The 26,256-nt window shown below is 33.8% G+C and overlaps 4 protein-coding genes across 7 annotated transcripts in view; 2 read left to right on the top strand and 2 right to left on the bottom strand.

The window, feature by feature from the left end:
• LOC115453234 (protein scarlet) overlaps nt 1-20,592 on the bottom strand; it is a 42,833-nt gene extending 22,241 nt beyond the window's left edge. Inside the window, exons 1-2 of one of the 4 annotated variants that reach the window (XM_037442660.1) lie at nt 20,552-20,592; nt 3,231-3,460 (exon numbers count right to left, since the gene is read on the bottom strand). In XM_037442660.1, coding sequence (XP_037298557.1) covers nt 3,231-3,438 — 208 coding nt within the window. In that variant the 5' untranslated portion in view covers nt 3,439-3,460; nt 20,552-20,592. Of the gene's footprint in view, nt 1-3,230; nt 3,461-15,115; nt 15,215-20,551 lie in introns of those variants that run through there. The other 3 variants (XM_037442659.1, XM_037442658.1, XM_037442657.1) reach the window with 3 other exon arrangements.
• LOC115455069 lies at nt 43-1,301 on the bottom strand. Its single transcript, XM_030183761.2, has one exon. It carries the CDS (start codon nt 1,034-1,036, stop codon nt 68-70), a length of 969 nt encoding a protein of 322 aa, XP_030039621.2. The 5' UTR covers nt 1,037-1,301; the 3' UTR covers nt 43-67.
• Nucleotides 20,593-21,531: 939 nt separating the features above from the next.
• On the top strand, nt 21,532-22,896 carry LOC115453233. Its single transcript, XM_030181917.2, has 3 exons — nt 21,532-22,155; nt 22,340-22,594; nt 22,728-22,896. Exons 1-3 carry the CDS (start codon nt 21,632-21,634, stop codon nt 22,879-22,881), a joined length of 933 nt encoding a protein of 310 aa, XP_030037777.2. The 5' UTR covers nt 21,532-21,631; the 3' UTR covers nt 22,882-22,896.
• A 153-nt stretch (nt 22,897-23,049) lies between these two features.
• Nucleotides 23,050-25,569, top strand: LOC119190623 (ATPase inhibitor mai-2, mitochondrial-like). The gene is made up of 3 exons (XM_037442900.1): nt 23,050-23,238; nt 24,654-24,780; nt 25,275-25,569. The coding sequence occupies exons 1-3, from the start codon at nt 23,183-23,185 to the stop codon at nt 25,404-25,406; spliced, it is 315 nt and encodes a 104-aa protein (XP_037298797.1). The 5' UTR covers nt 23,050-23,182; the 3' UTR covers nt 25,407-25,569.
• The last annotated feature ends 687 nt before the right edge of the window (nt 25,570-26,256 follow it).

Below are 26,256 nucleotides of genomic sequence, written 5' to 3'. Positions count from 1 at the left end.
GTACCAGTGTTTCTCAAACTTAATGAGGAGAAATTATAATCGGACACAATTAATGATGAGAACAATTTCAGAAAATCTTTTTCAAATCCTTTTCGGTCTTGATTGCAAAAGTCGGTGAAGTAATGTTTTTTCTCACAAATATGGTGCAGTTTTTTACCCACGTGTAGGAAAATTTTTTTTCTTTGGCAAGAGTCTTAGCTTTATTTAATAGTTGCTTATTTTCTAATGTTAAGTGATCATTTATAAAGATCTTACCATCGCCACCAAGACCAAGATCTTTAGTTGTAAGAATTTTAAATCTTTTAGCTGCACTTATAAATTCATCTCTCAGATATCGATTGTGTAACGATATGATAATGTTTTTGTTACTCTTATTACCTCTTTGGGGAACACTTGCGATATAATTTATCTGACTCATAGAGATCTCACAGTTAATAACGATACCAATTTTGGAGATAATAGAATAAAGATTTTGCGAAGCAGCGACTGGAACTCCTTTAATTTCGATATTGTTTGATCTCGACCTCTGTTCCATTTCACGCATGTTTATTTCGAACTTTTCCATCCGCCGCTCAAGTCGAGAAATGTCATCTCTGGTGTTTTTGAGCGACTGCATTTCTTGGTCGAGTTCCGCTACTCTGCTAACGAGGTCGTCAATGGAGACGTGCACGTGATTCAGCGATTCCTTAAAGTCAGACATCTCATTTTTCATGGTCTTCAGATCTTCGAGATCAGATTGAATGGTCTTGACGGTTGCAACTAATTGAGGTAGTGATGACATTTGCTTAGTGAGTTTTTTAAGTTCCTGGTGGATGGTTTCCATGTCGACTGTTGATGTTTTACTTTGATTTGATTTTATTTGAATAGGGCTGATTGCTCCAGCTTTACAGCCGCCACACTTCCAGGTTGCTTTTCTGTCACCCAATTTTTTATAGCCTGCTTCAGTTATACCCGCACAAGGATAATCATAGTAATTACGACATGAAGTGCATTGAACACCATCTCCGCATTCTGCATGACATCGGTGACACAACATGGCGGGAAAATTAAGAAACGTTTTAGGATTTAGAAAAAGTTTGGGGAACTATGGTCAATTTATAATGCGAATAGCAGGTACGTGCGATAAGTATGCCGATTGCCGACCAACATATCATATTAATTATCCTACATCTATTTACGATGCAGACCGTACACACTTAAGTACGAAACAGAAAAAGTCAAGGGAATAATTTTATTATTACTCAGCGCTCTGAAGCCACTAATGTGCGTGAATCTTTGCTGGGCTTTTATATTAGAAGGTTAGTACACGAGCTAGTAGGTCAACTTGTGGTTACTAACGACCATGAGCATCTGAACTATCAGAGAACACGTAAGTGCATTTCCGGCATTAAAATTATAAAATATGAGTGATCGATGTTTGATGTTTGTTAGAATTAAACGCAGGAAAAGTCGAAAGAAATTTGATTGAAAATTGTTCTAATTATAAACCGCGACGTGGAATACAGTATAGACTGTTTATTATGTCGGAGAAGTGTATAGTGGGACGTTGCTTATGGGAAAGCTCATTCAGACGCTCGAAGCCCCGAACATCGTTACTCTCTCACACTAAAAACCAATGTGAAGATCATGCTCTTGCGTTTCATATGAGGAGAGAGATTTTTAAAGATCCAAACATCCCCTTCTTTCTCTCGCTGTATCCTAAACTCTAAACTTATTCCTTTAGGGCCAGTAAAGTATACATAACTCTTTAATTAAATATGTAAGTGTTAATGTGCAGTGAAAATCACTGGATATTAAGCGAGCCACTTACATTCGTGTGCTAATAGTATACTTAAATTAAAAATTATAAGATAGCTATCATATTATTTGGACTCCACTATACTTAACACCCTATGCAGTACAAAAAACACAATATTTCAAAAGCGCAAAAACGGCACGAGTTATTTTAAATTAGTTTCATAATATATCGTTAATGTTTTTCTATTTATTCACGACTTTAATTGCTTTTGATGACTTCATTATGTATTCATATTATTAAATCACGTTTCTCATCTCTAATACACAGGCACCGCGCAGATGCTGTTGATTTGTTGCACTAGAATCACGATATAAATGAATGAATGAATCCCTCCTAACCGAATTTCGGCCACGGCAGCCAAACTCAACGGAGATCATCCAGGTACGTAGGAGATATTATAGTGCACAAGTGTGCGCGCAATACACAGGTGCACTCTCTGTTCCTTCACTCTCATAGTCCAGTGAGACATATGGCCGACATGAGTGGAGAGAGACTAGGCGCAGAACCACCGGCTTTACGTACTTACGACATAAACAGCGGCAATTGGCGGGTAAAGTTAAAATATCGTATCATAGAACTATTATAATACTATATATTCTATTGAAATAACTTTGTTGTTAACTAGTTTAGGAATTAGTTGAAGCAAAACAATTTTAGATAAAACGGAATATTGTTAGTGCGCAGCCGCCATTTTGTATTATATCAACGCTGTTATTTTGTTTATTCATAATATGCATTGCAAATATATTATATTCGACGGTCGAATTTCGACTACTCGACGACTACTAGTACCAATGAATTCAGCAGTGTAATCATTTTTCTCCTCAATAACTTGAGTTATTGAGGAGACGCTGTTGACAGCGTTTGCACGACGCCTAAAACATTACTATTATATATGTTCACGTTGAAATAGCACACAATAAGATGTTATAATTAATCATTATAATTAAGGTGTCAAAAAATGTCCCAGCATAATAAGTATTTAATCCGACTGCGAAGTAAAATTTACGGGCAAAAAAAACCTAACACCTAAGAATTCAGAACTAAACGGTTCTAGAACAGGTTCCATAATGGAGATAGATACGTTAATAAAAAGATACTGCGCTATTTTTACGTCAGTATTCCAGTGCATAATATATTTTGTTGAGATAGAATCATTATTATATGTTAATATGTTTCTTATGCCATGAAAAGGTGTACAAAATACTCAAATATAGAAAGTAGCAATATAATACACATCTGTTTCAAAAGATATCCATTAATTCCAGGGAATGGTTTTGTATAAAAACAAATTGAGTTCTCTAGAATCGGCATCATAACTCTATTTTCATTATACTAATTAACCAAATTCATTCTTTAGTAATATTTGAATACGAACAGTCTTTATTACTTGGTGAAATCAAGTCGAATTTTGATAATTTTCTATTCTTACCTCCATGCAACACTTTGACCTCTTCATACGTAGCTGACCTCCAGATGCTGGTCTGTGTCTTCTTCTTCCTGTACACGGAGAGGTCCTTCCACGCGAGGGTGAGGTTCTCCGGCGCGTCTCCCATTGTGCCCATCTCATCATCATCCCAGTTCACAATGGCGCCCGTGAGCACATTCCTTGTGGGTAGTTTCAAATCGTAGTCTTTCATTTTGATGTTACGTCATTTGGCACTGTGGAAGAAATGAGGAGTTTTACAAAATGAAATTGTTAAGTAGGTCTATGATTATTTATTTTTATTGGATTCGTTTTAAAATGTTAAACATACCATTCGCTTTCGTATTAATGAGTTTAATGAGGAAGTTAACTTAAAAATTCTGTCAACGAAATCAAGTTGCCTGGTTGTATTGTGCACACGCAATTTATAATAGTAAAAATACATGAATATTTATGTTGCAACTATAATACTGATTAAATATTTGGTTTATTACCAATTTATCAAGAATTAGCAGAAGCAAAATGTCACGCTATATTCAACGCGTTTTTAATAAGCAAACCGTGTTAGTAAGATATAAAATTGTGTAAATATATAATTAATAACATCTTGTTGGCACGCGCAGCTAGCTCCTATTTTACAATTATTTATACATTTAATTTAATACCCCATAAATTTTTATTACCAATACTTAGCGGCGTGTGTGTTTGATACGGTAGTCGAAAGTTGACCATTTAAGCATAATGATAAGCTGTCCGAAAATAAGACTTTAATTAGTCGAAGAGAATTATTTCGTTTTTATGAGCAAAGTGTCGCCGAGTTAGTTGTTTTTCAAGTGTTTATACAAATATATATGTTTATTATAGAAATTAATTACGAAATTTGAAAACAAGAAAGAGACTAATAAAATCTAGAGCCTTCGTCTCTCTGAGACGTTAGATTGAATGTTTCATACAACCCTTGGATAACCTATTAGATATATGTTAAAAATCACTAACATGAAACTTTTATCGGTATGGTAGTTGACAGCTGTTTGTGCGTAAATATTTTTTGACAAACAATTACTTTTTTAATAAAATGATGTCTAAAATTGCTAAAGTTTGGTTCATTTATTTATTCTTAAAAAAAGCGATGGTTGTATTTGTAACTCCTTCAATAAACTAATCTTGGTCATAGAGTGATTTAACTTTTAGATATTTAAACAAGTTAGAATTAAGTATAAATTTTGTAATTCTACTCAACATTTTCGATTAAAGAATTGAACGTTGCACTATATTAATATAATGTAACTCCCAGATTGTTATATATTAAGCGCTAATTTTACGCCTTCTCAATATAATTATACAGGTTACAATGTTCTACAAACCATAATGTAACATTGCTTGCATACTAACTTCTTTCGACATGATATGGCCAAAACAATGATACACAACACATGATAACGACTGCCTACAACATCTATACCACTGCCTATCCTGACTTCCAGAGTTGCAGTGTTGAGGTGGGAGTGGGTGTGGGATAGTCTATGACCACAACATACCGTACAAAGTTATAATCGAGATGGCCAACATATTGGACTATAAAATATTTTGCCAAGTCGAATTGAAGCGGATATATTCTATAAAGCACTTCCTTTCAACTATCATTGACACAATTGAGATCTTCTCGGCACTTGAATACTATTAGTTCGCACTGGATGGTTAATATGGATCTCTAAGAAGGACAAATAGCCCGTTGATGGTGAGTACCTAATAGAATCACCACAAAGAACTTCATATTAAAAATTTCATGGTTCTATTCTTCTATTAAATTAATTTGATATGAAATAATTTATTTGCATTTAGTCAGATTATTCTACCGCCAGTTCGGAAAGCAGTTTTTACCAAAGTAGAACGAGCAAGAAACTCTAGTGTTGCTTTTTTCAAAATCAGTTTAAACGTATAAAAATATGGACATACAGTATGGACTACAATTAAGTTACATTTCGTTGAGAGCAGTAATTTATTTACTTACAAAATACATTTTATAAGTAAATATTTAAATAGTAATTTATTTTATAAGACTGGGTACAATGTCCTTCAAGCACGACATCTGTACACACTACTGCTTAGTCCTAGACATAAATACTAAGCAATCTACGGATACGAGAAATAATAATGCTTTACATTTCAATATTATAGTATTCACAAGCATGTCACAAACATCAAATAATACGAATAATACAAATGAACTCATAATACAGGTTTTCCGAGCAAAGTAATATTGTTAACTAGTTAAAATGAAACAGAACAGCATAGTTTGTCGAAAAACGCAAGAGAGAGAGAGATTATTGTTACTGGACATTTATTTGAACTTCACAATACACTGTTAAGTAAGTTTACCACAGTTTTATCCCCGATGGGGTAGACAGAAGCACAACTGGTACACACTTTTCCACATATATATTCTGTTCCATGATGTGATTGGAGGTGAGCTATGTGGTTGGAGATGAAGTGCTATAAGTTTACCATCAAAAATGATGCTAGAAGATATTATGCACAAGTAAAGAAAGCGAAGATATAAAACGTTGCAGTATGAGTTTATCTTGCAAGTTGCGTCTTTACATTATAATAAATAAAATAAGTAGGTTTCATTCGGCGGTTAAAAAAATTGGGTAATAATTTTTACGATATATGTTACATTATGGTATAGTTAAAACTAGAAAATATTCATGAAATGATGTAGAAGGCAAACAAGTTCGCCTAAGTTGACAGAGTATTTGATCTTGATCTGATACTTCTATGCATAAGAACAATAAAGTACATTCAGTGACAATTTCGAACGGACTACGGCATATTTCAAATAATTTAATTTTATCTGAAAATCAACACCTTTCATGAACAAGTAGACCTTGGCAATCACTTACGAAAACTATATACAATATATTTTGCTCGTAAAAATCGCACTAAACGAGTTTTTCAACAGATGAGACCTACATAGACTCATTAGTCGTGCTAAATCATCACACTGTTTAAAATAAAACAAGTTGTCTCGAATATTCGGTTATAAATTGATAATTTCGTGCAATATATGATTTATTTTCAAATAAAGCGATTAATATATTATGTTCTCACTTCTCAATAATTATCGCTTGGTTTATTTCAATATCATAATTTATATGTTATTAATATTCTACGATTTCTTATTTTTCGAAGACTGCAGACTTCTTCGAAACGTCGGGAGAAAATAATAATATATAAAACTACTATAAAATCCATAAAACGTTATATTTCAATAATCTACGATAGTAGAAAATCATATCTTCGGTCTAGCAGTATTTTTATTGCGTCGTCAATGTAAATAATAACTTTCGGATCCATTATACAGGGTCATTTTGACATTGCGTTACTAAATGAAACCACATACTCGTCTTCACCTTTGTTGATATTATGCAAAAAATCTTCCATTAATAACTAATATTTTCACCAAGAATCCTGGTTTTAGTTTTCTGATTTTTTGATCATTTTGTAGCTTAATGGGAATATGCGTGTGGTATTTCTGACTGAAAGTATGATGTTGTCGCTGCAACGAATTCTCTTAGAGTAGTAGTAATTTTAATATTTATTTTGTTCGGAAATTACACTTTTTCATTTTACGTCTACGGCTTAAGTATCTTATTGTAAAGTGTTATTTCCATATAGATAAATATGTGGTTTCATTTAGTAGCGCGATGTCAAAGTGACCCTGTATAAATTAGCCAATGAAATTTTTTCATTTAGAAAAGCATATTAACAATTCGATATGACGACATAGTCACTATTTATCTCATCATGGGACGAAAAAAAGTCCAGCTAAGTTCCATCTATGTCTTGTGGTCTGCGCAAAGTATAACTCGGCAGAGAGCAGGCGGGACATACGGTAAACACGCCTACCGACTATATACCTAAAGTGTGTTTACGCGAGAGAGTACACATACACAAAATGTACTTATATCGCAACAGCTAGATTGTGGATCGTATGAATAAATCGTTCTCAGCTTTGAGTAACATCTTAAGTAGACATTTAATGTATGGAACTATTTAATAATCAAAGCTTAAGTTGTCATTATGAACTATTCCCAGCTGAGTCGACGTTATTTGATAAATAAAACTGCTGTAAAATTTCTTCATATGCACTTAAGATATTATTGGGATATGGTTGATAACGACTAACTGATATCGCACTTGAGGGCGAAAATGAATTACATCTAATTAATACGACCCTATGTATTACAAGGTGGACACTAGAAAGCGAGAGCCCGTCAGCGGTGTTCCAACAGCTTAGTCTTTTTTTTATTGCCTTAATAGGCAAACGAGCAAACGGTCCGCATGATGGAAAGCAACACCTGCCGCCCATGGACTTTGCAATGCCAGAGGCGCAGCAAACAGTTGCGTACTTTGAAGTGAGCAATCTTTTTAAGCCTGGTTTAAGAAGGACAAGTCATAGAACTCGGGCAACACCGATACAAGGAATTCATTCCGAAGTTTGCACGTGCGCGGTAAAAAGGAGCGATGAAATCGCACCGTGCTACTGCGGACAGGATCCAGGTAGTATGGATGAACTCCACTGCGATGGCGAGTCGTGGGAAGGAAAAATGGTGCGGCAGGTACCACATTAAACAGTTCCTCAGACCACTCTCCGTGGAAGAGGCGGTAAAATACACACTCTGTCATCAAATAGTAATACACTTTATAGATGCACGAGATATTGAAAACAAAATGGAAGGCGTATAATGTTGAATAACAATATACATAGAACATTTCCAATGAAAATGTACGACTTGAGAGACTATTTTTACGCCTAAAAATAAGAATAGTTATTATTAAAATAATATAAATAAATTCCTACATAAATACATTTATTATTGTATCAAGACCATTATTTCAATTCCTACATTAATAAACCGGTCGCAACAAGAAACATACATAATGTTCCATTGTAAAACCACTATTTGATGAGAAATAAATATTATTAGAGAAACAGATCGTGAACATCTTATTATTACAAACACTGTTTTAAATTATCAACCCGGTTTTGAATGAACCCATTAAAACTGTATTAATAGATTTAAATCGTTTATTGTCTTTTATTTTTTGTATTCTTTGGTGACATTTTGTGTTTGTAAACGATTTTATTTGTCAATCTTGATCATTGAATACGGTTATATTACTATTTTAATGGTCTCTGTCATCAGCTTACTTGAAACTTTATTCGGCAGTTATCGTAGATAATACTCATTTTATTAGAATTTATTTGGAGCATAGATCAGGGTGATACTTGTATTTGATCAGCTTATACATTTATGTGATGAGTAGCATTTACTCAGAAATTGTGGAAGAGATCCATATATTTCAAAAGGAAAAAGTCGAAAGATATGGATAAATAGATTTTGATGATATTTTTAACAGATAGAGCAAATTCTGTATGAAATACTGAGGGATTGTGTGCAGTTGAATTTTTATTCCACAGACGACCTTTCAAGTAAACGGTACAACTTAGCTAGATTTTGAAATTAAAATACCGGCAATCAATTAGATAAGTTGAAATAACGGTTAAACAGAAGTTGTTTTGATTGCAACTAAATTAAAATATTGACTCAACTCCTATGTTTATTTACAAGAGATATAGAAGTCGCCTGGAATGATAAAAAACCGGAAAAGAGCGTTTTGGATTTGCACACCGAGACTTTTGTACAAAGTAGCTTTTTATTGTTATTAATTTAATTAAAAACACGAATAATATTATTTATAATATTGTACGGGTTTCATATCTTTACTTAGTAAATTATGGCGTAAAACATTTGCTTCAACCAAATTTTTTGAATCCCTTGTGAAATCGCAAAATATGCGTTATAGATGGTCATATCTATGACTTTATCACAGCTAAAAGAGATAGAGAGTAGACCTGAATATTTGATATAAATTTTAAATTAGGTCTTTAGCATTAGTCTGCCATGTTGCATGTTATATACTGAACACAGAAAAAGGATAATATGATATGTTAGGCATAAAAACGATGTGTTATGATGCCCATCATGGTAAAATTAAAAATAAAATGCTTTATTCATCACATAGGCGAACATAGTTGCACTTATGATAAATCAAGGTACATGAGAATATTATAATATGTATATTTAAATTTTATAATAATAATTTCTTCAATTAAGTCGCTTATACTACTATTTTTTAGGCACTTTATATTGGACATAAAACAGATGAGAGTACAAAGTAAACAAAGAAGCCAGCTCGGGTTGGCTCGGGAATTTAACACCTGTTTTTTGTTTTCGCGGAGAAAGTGCCTTATGACTACCGCCCAGCCTTCGTGGGGCATTTAACACCTACATTAAGCCTATTGAACAGAAATGTCTTCTACATGGTAATTAGACCTCAGCACAACGCTATCATTGACTAGCAGCACTATTCGTCACTGATTTCTACAAAAAGTAATAAAATACCTGTACACGAACTGTCAAACTTTACAGTACAGCCCTTTCTAATCTATCAAAGTTGATTGCTTAATATTGTGACCGCGATAAAAAATCTCACACATTTGGTGCGGAAGCAGGTATAGCCAGTGGTCATAAGTTGTCACACGGTTGCCGCTAATAATTTTAATGATATATGTTGCATCAGAGACGGCAGGTTATTAATCAGAGCATATGTTTATGGTATCAAACATTTATTGTTTTATGGCTGATTTGATTGCCACGGTGGTGAAGTTATAGCGTGCGCGGTACGACCACATCTCTGAGGCCCAAGTCAGGCGAAATGATATTTGGGTCTTTCAGCTCACAATCAACCTGGATTTTTGTAATTTGTGGCCAATATGGCGATAGGCTCGCCTCATCACATCATTCAACTGATCCTGCTGAGGGAAAAGTAGGTACCCTGATTATACCTAGCCTACCCTTTTGGGGATTAAGACGCTAGGTGTGTTTTGTTTTTTGAACGCTGAGTTTTCTATTTTAGGTTATTTTTTTTGGTCATGTTATAGTTCGTCGCTGTGAACGGAAGTACCTAAGTAATTTTCTACTTTCCTCAATTATGTAAATATTTGACTATTATTTCCAGTTAAAGACCCCTCAAAAATCTGTCATGAATCGTCCGTAATTGTGAGAGCTCCGTGATATAACATGTGATATTTTAATTATCACTTGAATTTTCTGATATAATATGCCCAGGGTTAAGACCAGAGTAATACGGAGGCTTGTCAGCAAAGGAAAACCTAAACTAAACCGTACTACAATAGAATTTAGAACATCCCTTTTCCACTGTCCTTCAAGAGAATTATGGGTTTACAGTAATTTGTATTCAATAAAATCTAACGTTACAGGGAAGTTATAGCGTCATTGGATTGTATCAAATAAGGTCGGGCAGCTTTCCCCGCGAGGTTATATTACCACCACACGTGTAGTATTACGGCCATGGGGCGCCAGCTCGGCGCTGCACTTTGAAAATATTTATACTTGAATGAACCGGAATCAATGGATTAGTGGTACATATACTGAACGAATGGGCCAGGGTTTGGTATCCGAGTTTCGACTCGAAAACAAAAAAAAATTGCTAAAATACTTTCGTTGAGTTACATATACTGAACGACTGGGCCAGGCTTTGGTTACCGGGTTATGATTTGAAAAAGGCAAAAAAAACATCTTAAAATACTTTCTTTCTTGAAAAAACTAATGCATTTTTAAGATGTTAATCAGTGGAAACGGGACGGAGTAAGGCCATATTTATGATTTGAATTCGTACATTATAGTTTAATGTGTTCAAAGAAGATTTATTATGAAATTGTTTAGAGAGCTACTTTTTAATTAAACAAAGAACTTATTGAAAATAAACGTTGTCCCCTTAATTTTATAAGTATTTGTACATAATTATGAGTCACTTTCGCTATGAAGATCTATTTAAGAGGAAGTCACATGTAAGTATATATTTATACCATAATTTAAAATTCGGGTAACGAATCCATAGAAAAAAGAAACATTTTTAAACTAAGTTTGATTACAGATAAAGAAAATTATATCCCTACAGCCATGTTGAAAACCAAAAAAAATCGAAAGAAAATTTATAGCCTTATATCTTTTTGTAATGAAATAAAAATTCCTGATTCAAGGCTGACTTGTCATTATTTCTTTTTTCATAATGGGCTGACGTTAATTGGAGTGACTAACCGAAAACGTCGGTCCGATAGTTTGCGGCACCGTGAAATGTGAATGGAGATTTAGGTACCAAATGGACGTAAGTATATAAACTCGTCCAATTTATTATCAAGTATGATTCATAAAATCAGACGTTCTTGGTTAAGTTATTAAGTAAATACGTTACTGTATGTTATTTTAAAAACTCTTAAAAAAACATTTTAAACGTCTTAAAATGTCTGAATTAACGCTAATAGTCGAATATAAGTATAAGGCGACCAAATTCAAAATTCAAGTTCTGAAATAAATACGAAACAAAATAGTACAATATGCATTAACTTTCTCATACGTTACTGTTGGGTAACATTAATTCAACATTGTGAAACAGGTCTCAATCCACGTAATTTATTTTTGCAATTTGCTGAAAGTGTTTTGCATATAAATATTTTATTTTCTTGTTTGTTTATATTTAGTTTTATGTAACCGCCATGACTGATAATAAAACGCGAACTTTGAATTGCTAATATTAAGTAATTGCACTATCCTAAAGCGTTATAAAAGAAATATAATAATACTCAATAATAGATTCTGTCTTTTAAAACCGGCATACGACAGCAAAAATAAACAACCCGTCAATACCTACAGACGAATTTCTGTATACAAAAGCATTAATTATAATTAGCACTTAGCGTAGTTGTGAGTAACAAAAAAAATATATAAAAAATATATGTCTAATTGCATAGTTAGTTAATGCAAATGACTAGTGCGTAGGAATTTTAATGGAAATGTGGCTATATTATTGCGTAATAGGGAAAATCATTTGATATCGATTTGTACTACCTAATTGTTTGAATGTTATTTTACTGTAAATATTTAAGGAAAAGTGAATATTATAATAAGAAAATTATTATTGTTAATAAATACTAAAATTGAAACTAAAGTTACAAAAATGTTTAAAAAATTTAGTTGGGCTTCTACCATCCCTTTCTCGCAAAACCCTTGTATACACTGAATCAAGCAATGTGAAATGTGACTTAATTGGTAGATCCCTCCGTCTCAGTCTAATAGCAAATCTATTTATATATATTTACTTATTATCTTTGAACGGTATTTGCACGTCTTTAATGATTGTAAAATTGTCATACAAAAATCTTGCGCTTATGTCATGGTCACTCAATCTACCGTTAAAAATACCAAAACATCAATGTGTAAAATACTTTATATTTTTTTATATCATATGCACGTTTTTAATGCGAATATAAGCATATTATCTGTAAATACACTGTTTTGGTATTAAGGTATAAGGACGCTGTGATATCTTGTCATACGGATTACGGACATTTCAAATCAGACAGCGACTTATTACCAATTGGTAATAACTTTTGCAGCAAAAATTTAGCCCCGACGCCAAATTTTAGACCAGAGTCTATAACTAACGATATAGTTTAATGTCGTTTGTAATCACCCTTGTTTTTGTCTAATCCTTATTCCTTTACTTCAAGTCAGCTGGTGATATGATAATTCGTGTAACATGGTTTCTGGTCAGTGTAAAACATTTAAAATTAGATGGCGCGCCATTTTCGTGGCGTAGCCTATAAAAAGTTCTTTAAAAATAGACGCATTATTTGTCATTTCTCGTTTTTATCTGAATGCTTATCATCGACATTATAATGTAATTTATTTAAATTATCCTACTTATACAAAAGATGGTAATTTACTGTTGATTTGTGATGCCGGATATTCGGTATATTTATAAAAAAAAACACTTAAATGAGGGAGAACGTAGGAATTTGCTTAGACTTAAAACAGCACGTCTAAATGAAACAACAAGTGCTCTATCCCGTTGGAAATGGTCCCGATAAATAAAATCTTATGAGAGAGGAAAATAAAATCTGCCTATGTAGGCCGTAGGTGCCTGAATATGTCTCTTACATCTTTAGGCAGAAAGGCGTATGTATCTGTACACAAATACATAATATTTAAGTACATACTCCAATAACGCTTGATTAAAACGTTTTTAATAAAAATGGATGCCATGTATAAGTAGCCCTAATGGTAAGTGAATAGGCTCTATGATAAACTCTATGTCCGTGTTATAAGCTGCCAAATGCTTTAACGAAACGCATATTACTTCGCTAGCTTTGGCGAAATAGTAGCACTAATAATGTCGTACCGATTCTTGAGTACTGAGTAATGAATGAAAATACATTAAACATAGTGTGGCTCTACATTTCTTCTTATTTAGGTATTTCTTTATCTTATTTATTTGTTTATACGCCAGTTGCAGACTAAGAACTAATGAAAGCTTATTTAGCTTAGCTCGGACAGTTGAGAAAATTATACATATTTCATAGTTTATTCTACATAGTTTGCGATCAGCAAGTATAAAGAAACATCTCAGCTATGCGATCTAAGTAAACTTAGCTCAATTTGCAATTTTCCCAAGCAAGTTGCAAAAATTACTTAAACACATTTTTACGATCCTGCTGTTTGACGTCATTCCGCTCTTAAGGATCCAAACGCCAGAAAATCGTGATACAAAGCCACAAAATGATGTCTGACTTGAAATTGAATCTGATTTATGTTGGTGGTAGGATATATTCTATATCTGCCCGGATAGCGACCGCATTACAGCCTGTATGTATCCGGTTCCATCAGGCGGGCATAACTGTGTCGACTGTCGCGGGGTAATCATCTCTTGTCTGTCGACCTTCTATTGGACCCACTCCAATTACTATCGAGTGCAGAGGTGTGAATTTTCCATGCGCGCATAAAAAAAAAACTTAAAAGCTAGTACCTCCTAGTCTACCGAGCATATGCGCTTCCACTAGCGCAAAAAGGCGGATTCTCAATTGTTACCTTAATGAAATGGACCTCAATGGAGCAATCGATAAATATTACTTTACCCTTTTGATATAGTTAAATAATAATTGATTTAGATACAAGAGGTCTTCAAGTCGTTTCTCAATGAAGAGTATTTTTTTCTCAAACGTTTACAGAATACGTCTCGATGTAAAGACTATGCGAAATTATTTCTATAATTTGTAAAAACATGCTCGGCTGGTATTTTTTTGTGGGATTCGGGATAAAATACAATTATTCCTCATGGAAGAGTAAATGCAGGTTTTTGTAGGAATTGGTTTTTAAGTGATTCAAGTATGTCATTATCTACTTGTAAGGTTTCTAAATAAGCTTAAAGATTGTAGCAACTTAAATATTCTAAATAACAAGAATAACTTATCGTTAATTTAGATTAAATTGGGGTAAATTTTAATTGTGGGAATTTTTAACGTATTTCAAAAAAGATTTTGAACCTGCGAACCATCGTTACGACTGACGAACAAGCGATCGTAGCTAATCTGATGTCTTTTTCGGAAAGTGACCAAAAAGCAAAGAAAAATCTCCCATAATGTCAAACAAAAACCATTCCAAAACGGTTTTCGATACAACTACGGAACCCTAAGGAAAGATCATAAATAAAAACAATTTACAACCATGTCTGTAGAAGTTCGTAGAACAATGTCACACGTGCAAAAGTATATTGCACTTTATTATGTGCATTTTATTTTTAACTAAGGTTTATTTATTATACGTATAGATTGTCTCCAAACCAACCACATTAAAAATATTATCTACAAGATCTAATAGAGCACTAAAATTTTAAAAAATTACAAATTTTTAAATTGTTTTTTTTTTCTGCAAAACTTTTATTAAAAATAAAAAAAATAAACTTACCAACCTAAAAAATCACAACACGTACACTTAGTACACTAAACTAGAATCACTATGTACCGGACGGATCGGCGTGCGGCGTAAGCGAGTGACTTCCACAAACTGACAGACGCGTTTTACAAAACGCATATTGCCTAATCCTATTATTAACAAATATTCTCCACAATAAAGCCGCATAAACAGTTCCTTAGCCTTTAGGATGCATGTGTATAAAATATGTTATAAATCATTCTGAGATTAGTTTATAAAGTGTTCCTTTCCGTGATATAAGATTTATTTGATTCGCTCCATTTAATTAATTAGTGGAATTAATTATGCAATTGATTAAGGTATTAATCACGCTTGCTGTCCTACTGTTAGGCATGACCTTTTTGAAGGGGCTTAAACAGTTTGATCTTCGTCTGTCCCATGGGAAAGGATAGCATCCTTGTATCTTCAGTAACTTATACATGCATTGTGCCAAGAATTCAGAGATAAATTAAAGCGAATTGCGCATTACGAAGTGCAGAGTTAAAATAAAGCGATAATTCACTTTGACAATCCGTACCCTAAAGATATTTGAAACATTGAGTCACTAATATTGCTAGCGATCAGACCTTTAACTCTATAGTATATGATCAGCTAGATTTTTATTTTACCCTACAACATCTTTCAATTACTACGACTGAATTTTACCTTTTAATATCAATTCCTAGATTAAATAACAGCGTACAGATTTTAAAGGCATGAGCTTCGTATTGATGTAAGAATTTAACTGCTTTCCGCCGTCCGCTATAGTCAACAAAATTCTAATAACTATAAAAAATGCATCATCTCTTGTATAATCTATTTTTAAATCTGTCATAAACCTATGCTAAATGTTATTGCAATAATTTAAATCGTTGCGCAATATATTATGATTTGTGACAGAAGGTCGGCGACCCAATAAGCTTCTCTTGTGGTGATTACATGATAGTAACGACAAAGGTCAATATTACCACAGTGCAAGAAAATTAAGTGAAATGTTTAAACCTAGACGTATAGCTATTTTGTGATAAAAATTAAGGTTCATACAAAATGATGCGGCACGATTCTTGATTCTAACAACTATCAACCTGGCATACGTTTATGCACTGTGAAGATTGTACGCTCGCTTCATGTAACGAAAAATATATAGTATTTTTTCTTTTGCTTTGAATGACGAGACTAGCTTGCCGCGCGGCTGATGTTAAGCGATACAACCGTCCATAAACAGTAGAAACGCCATCCAACACCTTCAATTACAAAGTATTGTTTGGTATTCCATTGCGCTCGGAATCTTGAGACATGGGATGCTAAGTCTTATTATGTCCAATAGTTACTCTGGCTACAATGTTTTTCAAACCGGAACACAACAGTGAATCTACACTTCTGTTTGATGGCGTAAATAGACATTGTGGTGGTACCTACTCAGGCGGACTCTCACATATTAGAGTTACCACCAGTAAACACAAACTTTAGGATAAAAAAAATACAATATTTTCCAATAAAGATTCTCTGCACAGTATTAATGTCTAGGTGGGCTGTTCTCACTCCCAGTGCCGTCACCTGCGCAATCTGTTGACGAAACACATTCGAGTTTAAACTTAGTTAGTTTATGATAAGATAACAATAAGGGTCACCTTCCTAAGTCTATTTGCTGTATACACTCAGACGTAATGACTTTCCAGTTGTCGCTTGCAACGTGTAACTTATATTCAAAAGAGTGGAAAAACGTTTAGATCCTGGATTCGCTGGTCCGGCAACAACTTCTATGGCTGTCTAACAACATTTACACTGGATAAAATGTATCTTACTAATATTGTGAATGCTAGAGTTTTTGGCAACCTTTGGATTTTTGTTAGAGGTAAACGCAATAATCACTGGTCCGGTTTGGATAAACTTTAGCACGTGGATAGATCATGTTCTGGATTAACATATAGGCGACTTTATATCCTTTAATTTTAAATATATTTTTAGGAAGACGGTGCTAAGGATCGCTACAGTGATTTAGGGACTTTTGTAACGGGAAAGGTTTTTCATGCAGGCGAAGTCGCGAGCAATACCAAGTATACTATAAATTAGCTACATTATCCTTGAGTTCATTAGACTACATACTTTTTATCAACCCGCCACTGCACTTACCATCGCGGGCAGTGAGGTCATTTTGCCGTGCACGTATAAAACAAAATCGAAAACCGACTCTATTTCTGCCAGAATCGCGAGCAAAAGTTAGTGAGGTACCTAGATATAAATGATATCTATTTCCTTATTATTGATTAGCATTTTAGATGCATATAAAACTGTTATTGTGGACTGCCTCGGTGGCGTAGTTGTATTGCATGCCCGGTACAATAGCGCTCTGAGGTCCTGGGTTCGAATCCCGGGTCGGGCAAAGTGCTATTTGGGTTTTTTCTGCTCAGTATCAGCCCGGAGTCTGGAATTTGTGCCCGATATGGCGATAGGCTCGCCCCCTATCACATCATGGGACGGAACATACTTGGCGAAAAGTGGGTGCCCTAGTTGCGCCTCTGCATACCTCTTCGGGGATAAATGCGTGATGTTATGTATGTATGTAAAACTGTTATTCGTCATAATTAATTATAAAATAATGTATGCAAGTCTGTTAAACGTCGATTATTTTTTAATGTGTATATTGCTGGCATATTATATAATCCGTTCATTTACAAACTTGCGTATATATCTATGCAATTAAGCTAACACATGTCTGTTACTTATATCGTAAATCAGTTAGAAAATAATATTAATACCTTACGAAAAAAACTAAAATACGTAATAATATCATACATGCATACTACTCACCGCTGATTATGGGCTTCCTCTACTGCTGTGAGGGTTTAGGCCTCCATCGCGATAACCTAGTGCGGGCTACATACCTTCCAAATTCTGATAGAAATTTCGCAAGTATGAAGGTTTTGTGTCAATGTTTTCCTTAACCGTTAAATCGAACGTTAAGATATATACACATTCTTTTTTCTAGGTTTGACTAAAGTACCATTAGTTGCGTTATAAAAATATCATACAGGTGGTAGTAAGTAAGAAGTATAAAATAAACGTAGCTATCAGTAACAATATTTAAGTTAGATATCTTACACACATGTTGGAAATTGTATTGTATTCCTTTAAAGGGTAAAAACGCTTAACTTATGACCATTATCACCCTGATAAATGATTTGGCTTTTTAAATCCTTGTTATTATTTGGCAAAGACAGCAATTATTTTTTTATTACAGTTGAAAAACGAGGCGAACATGCTGTTCGCCTGATGGTAAACTATAGAACCGCAGCGGCGCGCCGTAAACCGTAGCAACGCCATACAGAATTTGAATTATAAAGTACTGCGTGATACCTACTCCACTACGCTCGTCATCCTGAGAGGTAAGACTTGAAGTAGTACTGCGTGACACTCCACTGCGATCGGTACCCGGAGACGTAACATTTTTTTTTACAAAGCCCAGTAATTACGCTGGCTAGAATGTCCTCCAAACCGGAACACAACAGGACATGTATTGCTGCATGGCGATAGAAATAGAGACAGCGTTGATACCTACCCAGAGGTGATTAGTGCAAAGACTTTATAAAGACGTTACACGCCACTTATTGCTACCACAATATAATAGTATAAGCGTACAGTGGAGAAAGGTGAAATTTTCCGAAAGGCAAAACACAATATACGTAAAGGTACTAATGCATGATTGCGGTCTGCAAATTGTTCTATTGATAATTAGATTCTACATAAAGAAAAACCAACAAGAATCGGGTTCTATATTTAGATCCTTCCACTGTAAGCGTATGTTTACACACAGATGGCGGTTAACAGAACAGCGTAGACTGAAGCAAAATTTACAAAGAATAACACTATAACCGTCTATACATAAAAAGGTTCCGTATTAAATCCGTATGTCGTAAAATTGTCTGGTGCAGGAACCATTTTTAGAATGACCTTTCAGTTTATCAGGTATTTTCATTATTAAAATGTTAGTTCTGCGATTATGCAAACAATATTGTAACACGTGCATTCTTATCTCAGCAAAACATATAATAATGCATATTGATATGTTATTGTATGAGAAAACTGCAACATTTAAGTGGAATTTCCGTATTATTTTACATTGTGAAGATATTCAAACGTTTTATAAAACTATATCGAGACCGTTAAAAGTGGACCTTTTTACCATTATATTTATTCGTATGCGACCATGAACGCTGCAAAGTCTTCGAAACGTCGCGTCGGAAGAAAATCTATATATATAAAAATGAATCCCTATTTCCTTTGGTCACGCCGTCAAGCGTGAACGGCTGGACCGATTTCACTATTTTTTGTTGTTGTGTTTGTTATCGTCAAGAGAAGGATCTTATGAAAGAAAAAATTAAGGAAGTTGAGGGGAACATTAGAAAATTTAAGAAAAGTTAATTTCAGCGATTGACAGAATGAGCGCTGCAAATTCATAGTTGACAGGACATCGTCTGTCGGGTCGACTAGTTATAATATAAAATACCGCGATAAGATCTGTAAAATAGTTTTATGTCAATGTCTAACATTCGCGTAAACATAAAAATAATTATAAATAATTTGAAAGATTTTTGGCGGACAAGCAACATACTCAACTAATAATTGATAGGCTATGGTATTGACTAATGCGAACAGCCTTGAATTTTAATATTTTAGATTATACCATAACCTACCACAATACATATTTCAACAACAAACGTGTTTGGATTGCATTTGTACAGCTTATACAATTGCGATCATGGCCTTTGCATATTAAATTAAAATTATAAGATAATATCTATGACAATATTTGTAAAATTAGTAACTTCTCAAACTTGATTACGAAGTAAATTAATTTTTACCTTATATGTGAAACTCCTTTTATCCGTTGGACTGGTTCGTATTTAAAAAGGAATTTGTGAACTTTAAGAGAGGAAAATGTGTTGCTGAAATGATAGCTTATTAATCCTCAGATATTAGAACTACTTTGAAAATCAATTAAATCCTAGATATATTTGACGCGACGGTAATTGACTAAGGAATTATTTTTACTTACCAAAAATAAATTATACAGAAAGCAAAAAAATATTTAGTCTTCAAAGACTACTATCATCTTCGGCAGCACGAGAATAACTAGCAGCGCTAACGTTTACACTAGAGTCGCAAGATGGAAGGGGCGGCGGCCTTAGGGTAAGCACTGTGCGGTGCCTTAGCTGACAACCTTTTTATAGGTTACCACCACCCTAGCATATTTTTTGCACCAACAAAGCATATTTTTTGCTCCTGCCCAAGGACTTGCGTGAGTTAAGGTTAAGGAAAAGGATGCAAAATCAGGAATGAACTTCCTCACATAACCACTGGCTCCGTAGAGGCCATTACTTTTCCGACAGGCAAGTTTTGAATTTGTCACACTCCTAATCTCATACGTACCTTATCCGATGATGAATTGTCTTCCTATCAGCCTCCTTAGATCGACCACTGTCAGGCATGGTCTCCTCCGAAGAAGTTAAACATGCCTACACCACCGGTTCAATAATATTAAATCAGATTCTAAATTAAACGTGACACCTTATAGCAAATCTTATAGCTGATTTCGAATATTCGTTCCATAAAAATTTATCGCAGTAAAGAAGATAAAAAATATTTAAAATTAAAATACCTCGCCTACTGTGACATGTACAAAAACAGGCAAAACGAGTTATAATAAATGGAAATTTAAATCGTACGATACGTGGTGTCAGTTTTATAATCTTATCTATTTACTATCTTCCGCTCGCGACTCTGCCTGCTTATAAATCCGTTTGCGCGGTAAACAACCTAAGGCATATAGAGATACCTGTGGACCTTTCAATGCAATGGTTTTCGGAATCGAAGAAATAAATTTAGTGGTTAACGCAATTAACCAAACAAAACAGCTGTTTGGTTTAAAATAGTAGTATAGACTTTTTCTGCAGTTCCCTCAGTCCTAAAAATCAAACAGATTAAATTCCTTTTTGTCACGATTTAGATACTAAATTTAAAAAATTAGGATGTCTTGTGAGGCTTAAGAGGTAATAAAATTATTTAACAACATTTTTTTTTATTTTTTACTTCTCTTAATAGAATTAATGATTATATTTGTTACTAAGTGTCATAGCCACTAGACACTAGGTATATTAATATTTTAAAATAAACGTATAGGTGTAATATAAAAAAAATATAGCTCAGTATTTAACTGTAAAAAGTAATACCTATGAAATATACATATCCCCAAAAACACTTAAAGGGTCTGAGAACCATATTATTTTCGCCAAACATTACTGCCAATATTTAGCTAACACTCCTTGATTCGAAATGACGAAATATAATTAAAACATTTATTACACAGTTAGTGTAAAATCAAGTAGGCCGCAAAATTAGATCAATTAATAAAAACCTAATTCGAAAAGTTTTAAACACGCGATGAGTTTAGCGCTGTCTGTTAAAATGTCATTTACGGCTTTGGATTTTCGCGGTTCATTTGTTTTATAAATGTGGAAACCAATAATATTGGACGTCGAGTGCATTGTTTGCAATAAAACATTGCACAAGATTAACCACGGTCCGCAACACGGTACGCGAGATATGGGAAAAGTGTCTACCAACCGCAGATTGAGAACTCCAAACTGGTCGCTTGAAGAAAAACAATATCTTTTGGATTTAATAAAGACTCGTAAAGACGTCGTGGTTACCAAGAATAACAACGGGCCCAACTATTCTGAAGAAAAGGACGTAGCTTGGAACGAGATATTGCATGAGTTGGCCACTAAATTTGGCTCGAAGTTTCACGGTAGCTCTATAAAAAAAGTAAAGACCCAGTGGCAGAACATGAAACGCATAGCACGTGAGGAAATATCCGTGAATGGGCAAATGCTACAGAAATACTCGCGACAATCTCTCCAAGTGTGTAATATCTTAGAAATGATGAAGGATGGAGTACCAAAAGTGGAAAATCAGAATACCAACGAAGTTACCATGACAGCTAACGTTGAAATTAAAACTGAATGCATTGATGAGTAAGTTGAGTAGTTACCTCAATATATTATCTACATAAAATTACGATCTTTTGGGTGTAATTGTCTTTTAATAATAGAGTTAAATACTTAGATGACACGTTTATTCATCACCTTTAAAGTATATATCGAATTATTAAATTAATACCTTTTAGACGTTCGATGGCTAATTATATTAAATTTTTAGGGAAATGGATCAACCTAGCTGCAGTAGTGCTAACAACGCGACATTATCAGTAGGATCCGAAATCCAACAAAATCAAGCTAACTTAAATTTAAATTATACATCTACTTCGACTTCGAATTCTGACCAAAGTTTCGGAAACAACGCATTTGAAATTGCAGAAAAAAGTTTTCAAAAAAGAAATGCATCAGTCATGACTGAACCTTCCTGTGACACAAATAATACTTGTATTAACAAAGAAATGCAAGATTTTGTAAAGTAAGTATATTATATTATGGGAACAATAAAATTACTAACCTATTAAAACAGTTATACATAATAGCGCCATCTTGCCGATATACGAAGATACATTTGGTCACACCACAAAAGATAACATTTATGCATATTTTAGGTATACGGAAATAGAGAAGCAATTAAAAGTAGAAGCAATGAAAGAAGAGCGTCAAATAATAAAAGCAATGAGAGAGACTGCTGAATTAAACAAAATAATTGCTGAGCAAAGATTAAAACACATGTTGTGGATTAAAAAACAAGAGATGGCGTAAGCGTTTGAATTTTTTTTATATTATAAAAGGCTATATGAATTGCATATAACAAAAATTTTGCGACAATTAAAGATCCATTTTTTTATAAGTTAGCTTATAGGTACTATCTCGGTATGACAAGAAACTAAACTAACAGTTTAAATGCCGATTTGTTTTTGAACGAAAAAAGCTAAAAAGAACAAGACATTGTCGTTGGTTCGTACTTTGTGGTCAAATGACATTTTGATAAAAATAATTTAACTATCGGCATTTTATCATTTTTTATATTTCATTCATAGGGTTTCATTTGTATAATAAAATCATGAATATTATTCCAAGGTCTAGGATCTCTTTTGTACGCGCTCTTGTCAATGTAAGGTAAGTAGTTTACACCGGCTTTTTGGGTTACGCAATCTGTCCGGGACCACATTTTTTTATTTTTCATTTTTATAATAAAAGAAACTGTTAAAAATATAAATTAGATGCCACTATTATGTAGAATTAGAAAACAAGGATTTTGGTAAACTCCCCACTTCACAGAAACTGTATTATACTTATTTCCTTACTGTTGGCTAATACGTAGATGATGCAAAGTCTAAAAAAAGTATATTGACTTTATACGTATTAAACATCTCTATGTATAATGTTTACTCATTACAAAGACGCATTTTGCTGTCTTTTGTGTGATGTGTCATGTGTTTTGACTGTCGAGTTTTCTTGTAGTTACACTTTCAATTTCAATTGTATATAAAGGTAAAAAATATATTATATTACAGTAGGTACCTACTGATTATGATATTCTCTCCATGGTCTATTTTAATCTGTGTCTATCCTAACATGCAGAAACTGATTAGAAGAAGTTATTTTGCAATTTTCTTTGCCTTATCTTATCAGATAGCATGCTTCATAAATATTTTTATACCACCTTGCATTGTTTTTACTGTACATAAATTTCATCATTTTCTTTATTTTGTATCATTCTCTGGGAAAAATATCTTTGAGAAAGACCCTCATTTTATCTCAGATTGTTCTGTACATACGACATTTTGATATTATATTTCTGTTCATATATTACATTTTAGAAATCTACATGGCCATGATCATAGCTACACATAGTTTAGTGATTTTAACCACTGGAGAACAAATTATCATAATACATAGTCCTTGATGTTACTTTAATAACTAATATGCTAAACTTCATGCTTCAGGAAGATGAAGCTACTGGCAAAAGCCGCTTGTCATCTGTCAGTCACGAGACTGTTTGTTCTTTAAGTTGTTTTTTGTTTAGGACTATACATACACATATGCACTCACACATTTTTTATGTCATCTATATACTATTGCATAATGTGATAGACATGAAGCATATTGCTGTATAGTCCATAAATTCTATATTCCAAAATTGGTCACTAATTAATAAAAACTAATATCAGTTCACCTGACTTTGAGTTCAACTTTGTGTAGTCATATCACAATACCATTAGGCGACAATGCCAAATTTAGAATAAGCTCTGTGTATTGCCTGTAATTATATCTAAATTGTTCCAGTTCATATTGAAATGTGTAGGTATCTTACCAACTAATGGTTAATGACTCGATAACACCCAAAAAGTGATTCCTAACACATGGAAATTTACCAAAGATATCATTATAATTTTTTTTTATCATGCCAGTGGTTACAGCCTTGGCAGCTGTTCATCAACAACAATAGAAAAGTTTTATCTCAATGTGTGGTCAGATTGTCAGCTTAAAGTATTAAATTGACCTTAATAAAAATTAATTCATATTTTCAGAATGTACTCTGGTGAGCCTGGCTCTGGTGCTGGTAAGGGAGGTGGTGGCGGTGGTGCCATCCGCGAAGCTGGCGGTACCTTCGGAAAGATGGAGGCTGCCAGGGAAGATGAGTACTTCTACAAGAAGGTATTGCTCTATGTTCATTGTTGACTGTATTATTTTTTATCATTGCAGGAATTAAGCTTGCAATTTCTTGTTCATTATTTTGCTATGATAGAAAGGATATTTCTATCCCTCTGGATAGGGAGTAGTGACTACTACACATAAGGCATAGAATTTGTTATAGAAGCCTGCCTACATGTCACATTCCAGGATCAGCCTGTGCATATCTGGTTTTCCAATAGGCGAGCATGTCAAATGGCAAGGGATAATGTATCATAATATTATCAGGATGCCATCTGCATACCCTATCACTTACTAGTAGGTACAGGGAAGTCACTTCGTAATAGATGTACTTATTAAAATTTTATATGTAATACCATATTTTTCAGCAAAATAAAAAGTTCAACATTTTTGTTATAAATTTTTATCACCTAATTTTCCGAATACCAAGTAAATGAACACTGCATTAAGACAACAATTAATGAAATTATTTTCATAATGTCTTTTCATGTTAACAGCAAAAGGAGCAGCTATCCAACCTCAAAGGTCACCTGAGCAAGGAAATCGCTTTCCACCAGGACGCGATCAAGCGCCATGAGGATGCCATCCGACGCCACAAAGAACAGATGGCTGAGATTGAACACAAATGAATACATATATAATGTCATCCAGCTGTTAGTAACAAAGAATAAGGAATGTGTTATTCAACATCTTAGATCGATATGTTATGTTATAAGAATGTTACTTTTCGCTTTTATTTTGTTTAGTTTTATTTCTAAAGTTTGAAGGACAATTATATCGTCTATGTGCATACATTGGTGTTTTGATGTTCCAAATGATACTAGAAATATGTACTTACCTACACTAATTTGAGATGCAAGTGTATGAATGGCTTAACCAATATAATCTGTGGAATTTGCATTGGAAATTTATACTTACATTGTATAAAATCACTATAGTAATTTTATACAATATGAAGAATAGTGTAAAACGCTCTTTATACAGTAAACATTATATTAGCAAAATAATTAAAGAATACAATTTTAGACATTCTTTTTGACAACGTCCAGCCAGAGAGAATAATAATAGAATAGTCGCCGCGTGACATATCTTCTCTTCTGCCAGCCTGCCCGCGCAGCCGAATACTTCCGGAAACGCCCGATGCCATCGGCTAGGATAGCGGCGCGTAACATCGGCCATCCTGAAAAGTGAATACCAAAGGTATTCACAAAAATAAATTTGAGAAAGCAGAACTGAATCGGATACTTATATTTTAAACAAATAGGACCCAGCAACACAAATCAGAATGCTCATGGCTGCACACAGAATATAATCAGAATGCTCATGACTACAGACAATGAATGACAGAATATGTTCATGGTCACAGACAGAATATGATCAGAATGCTCATGACTACGGACATAATATGATCAGAATGCTCATGGTTACAGACAGAATATGATCAGAATGGTCATGGCTACAGACAGAATATGATCAAAA

This window comes from Manduca sexta, chromosome 25 (assembly GCF_014839805.1).
Source record: "Manduca sexta isolate Smith_Timp_Sample1 chromosome 25, JHU_Msex_v1.0, whole genome shotgun sequence".
In the NCBI taxonomy this organism is placed as follows: domain Eukaryota; kingdom Metazoa; phylum Arthropoda; class Insecta; order Lepidoptera; family Sphingidae; genus Manduca; species Manduca sexta.
This window is presented reverse-complemented; position numbering and strand designations above follow the sequence as displayed.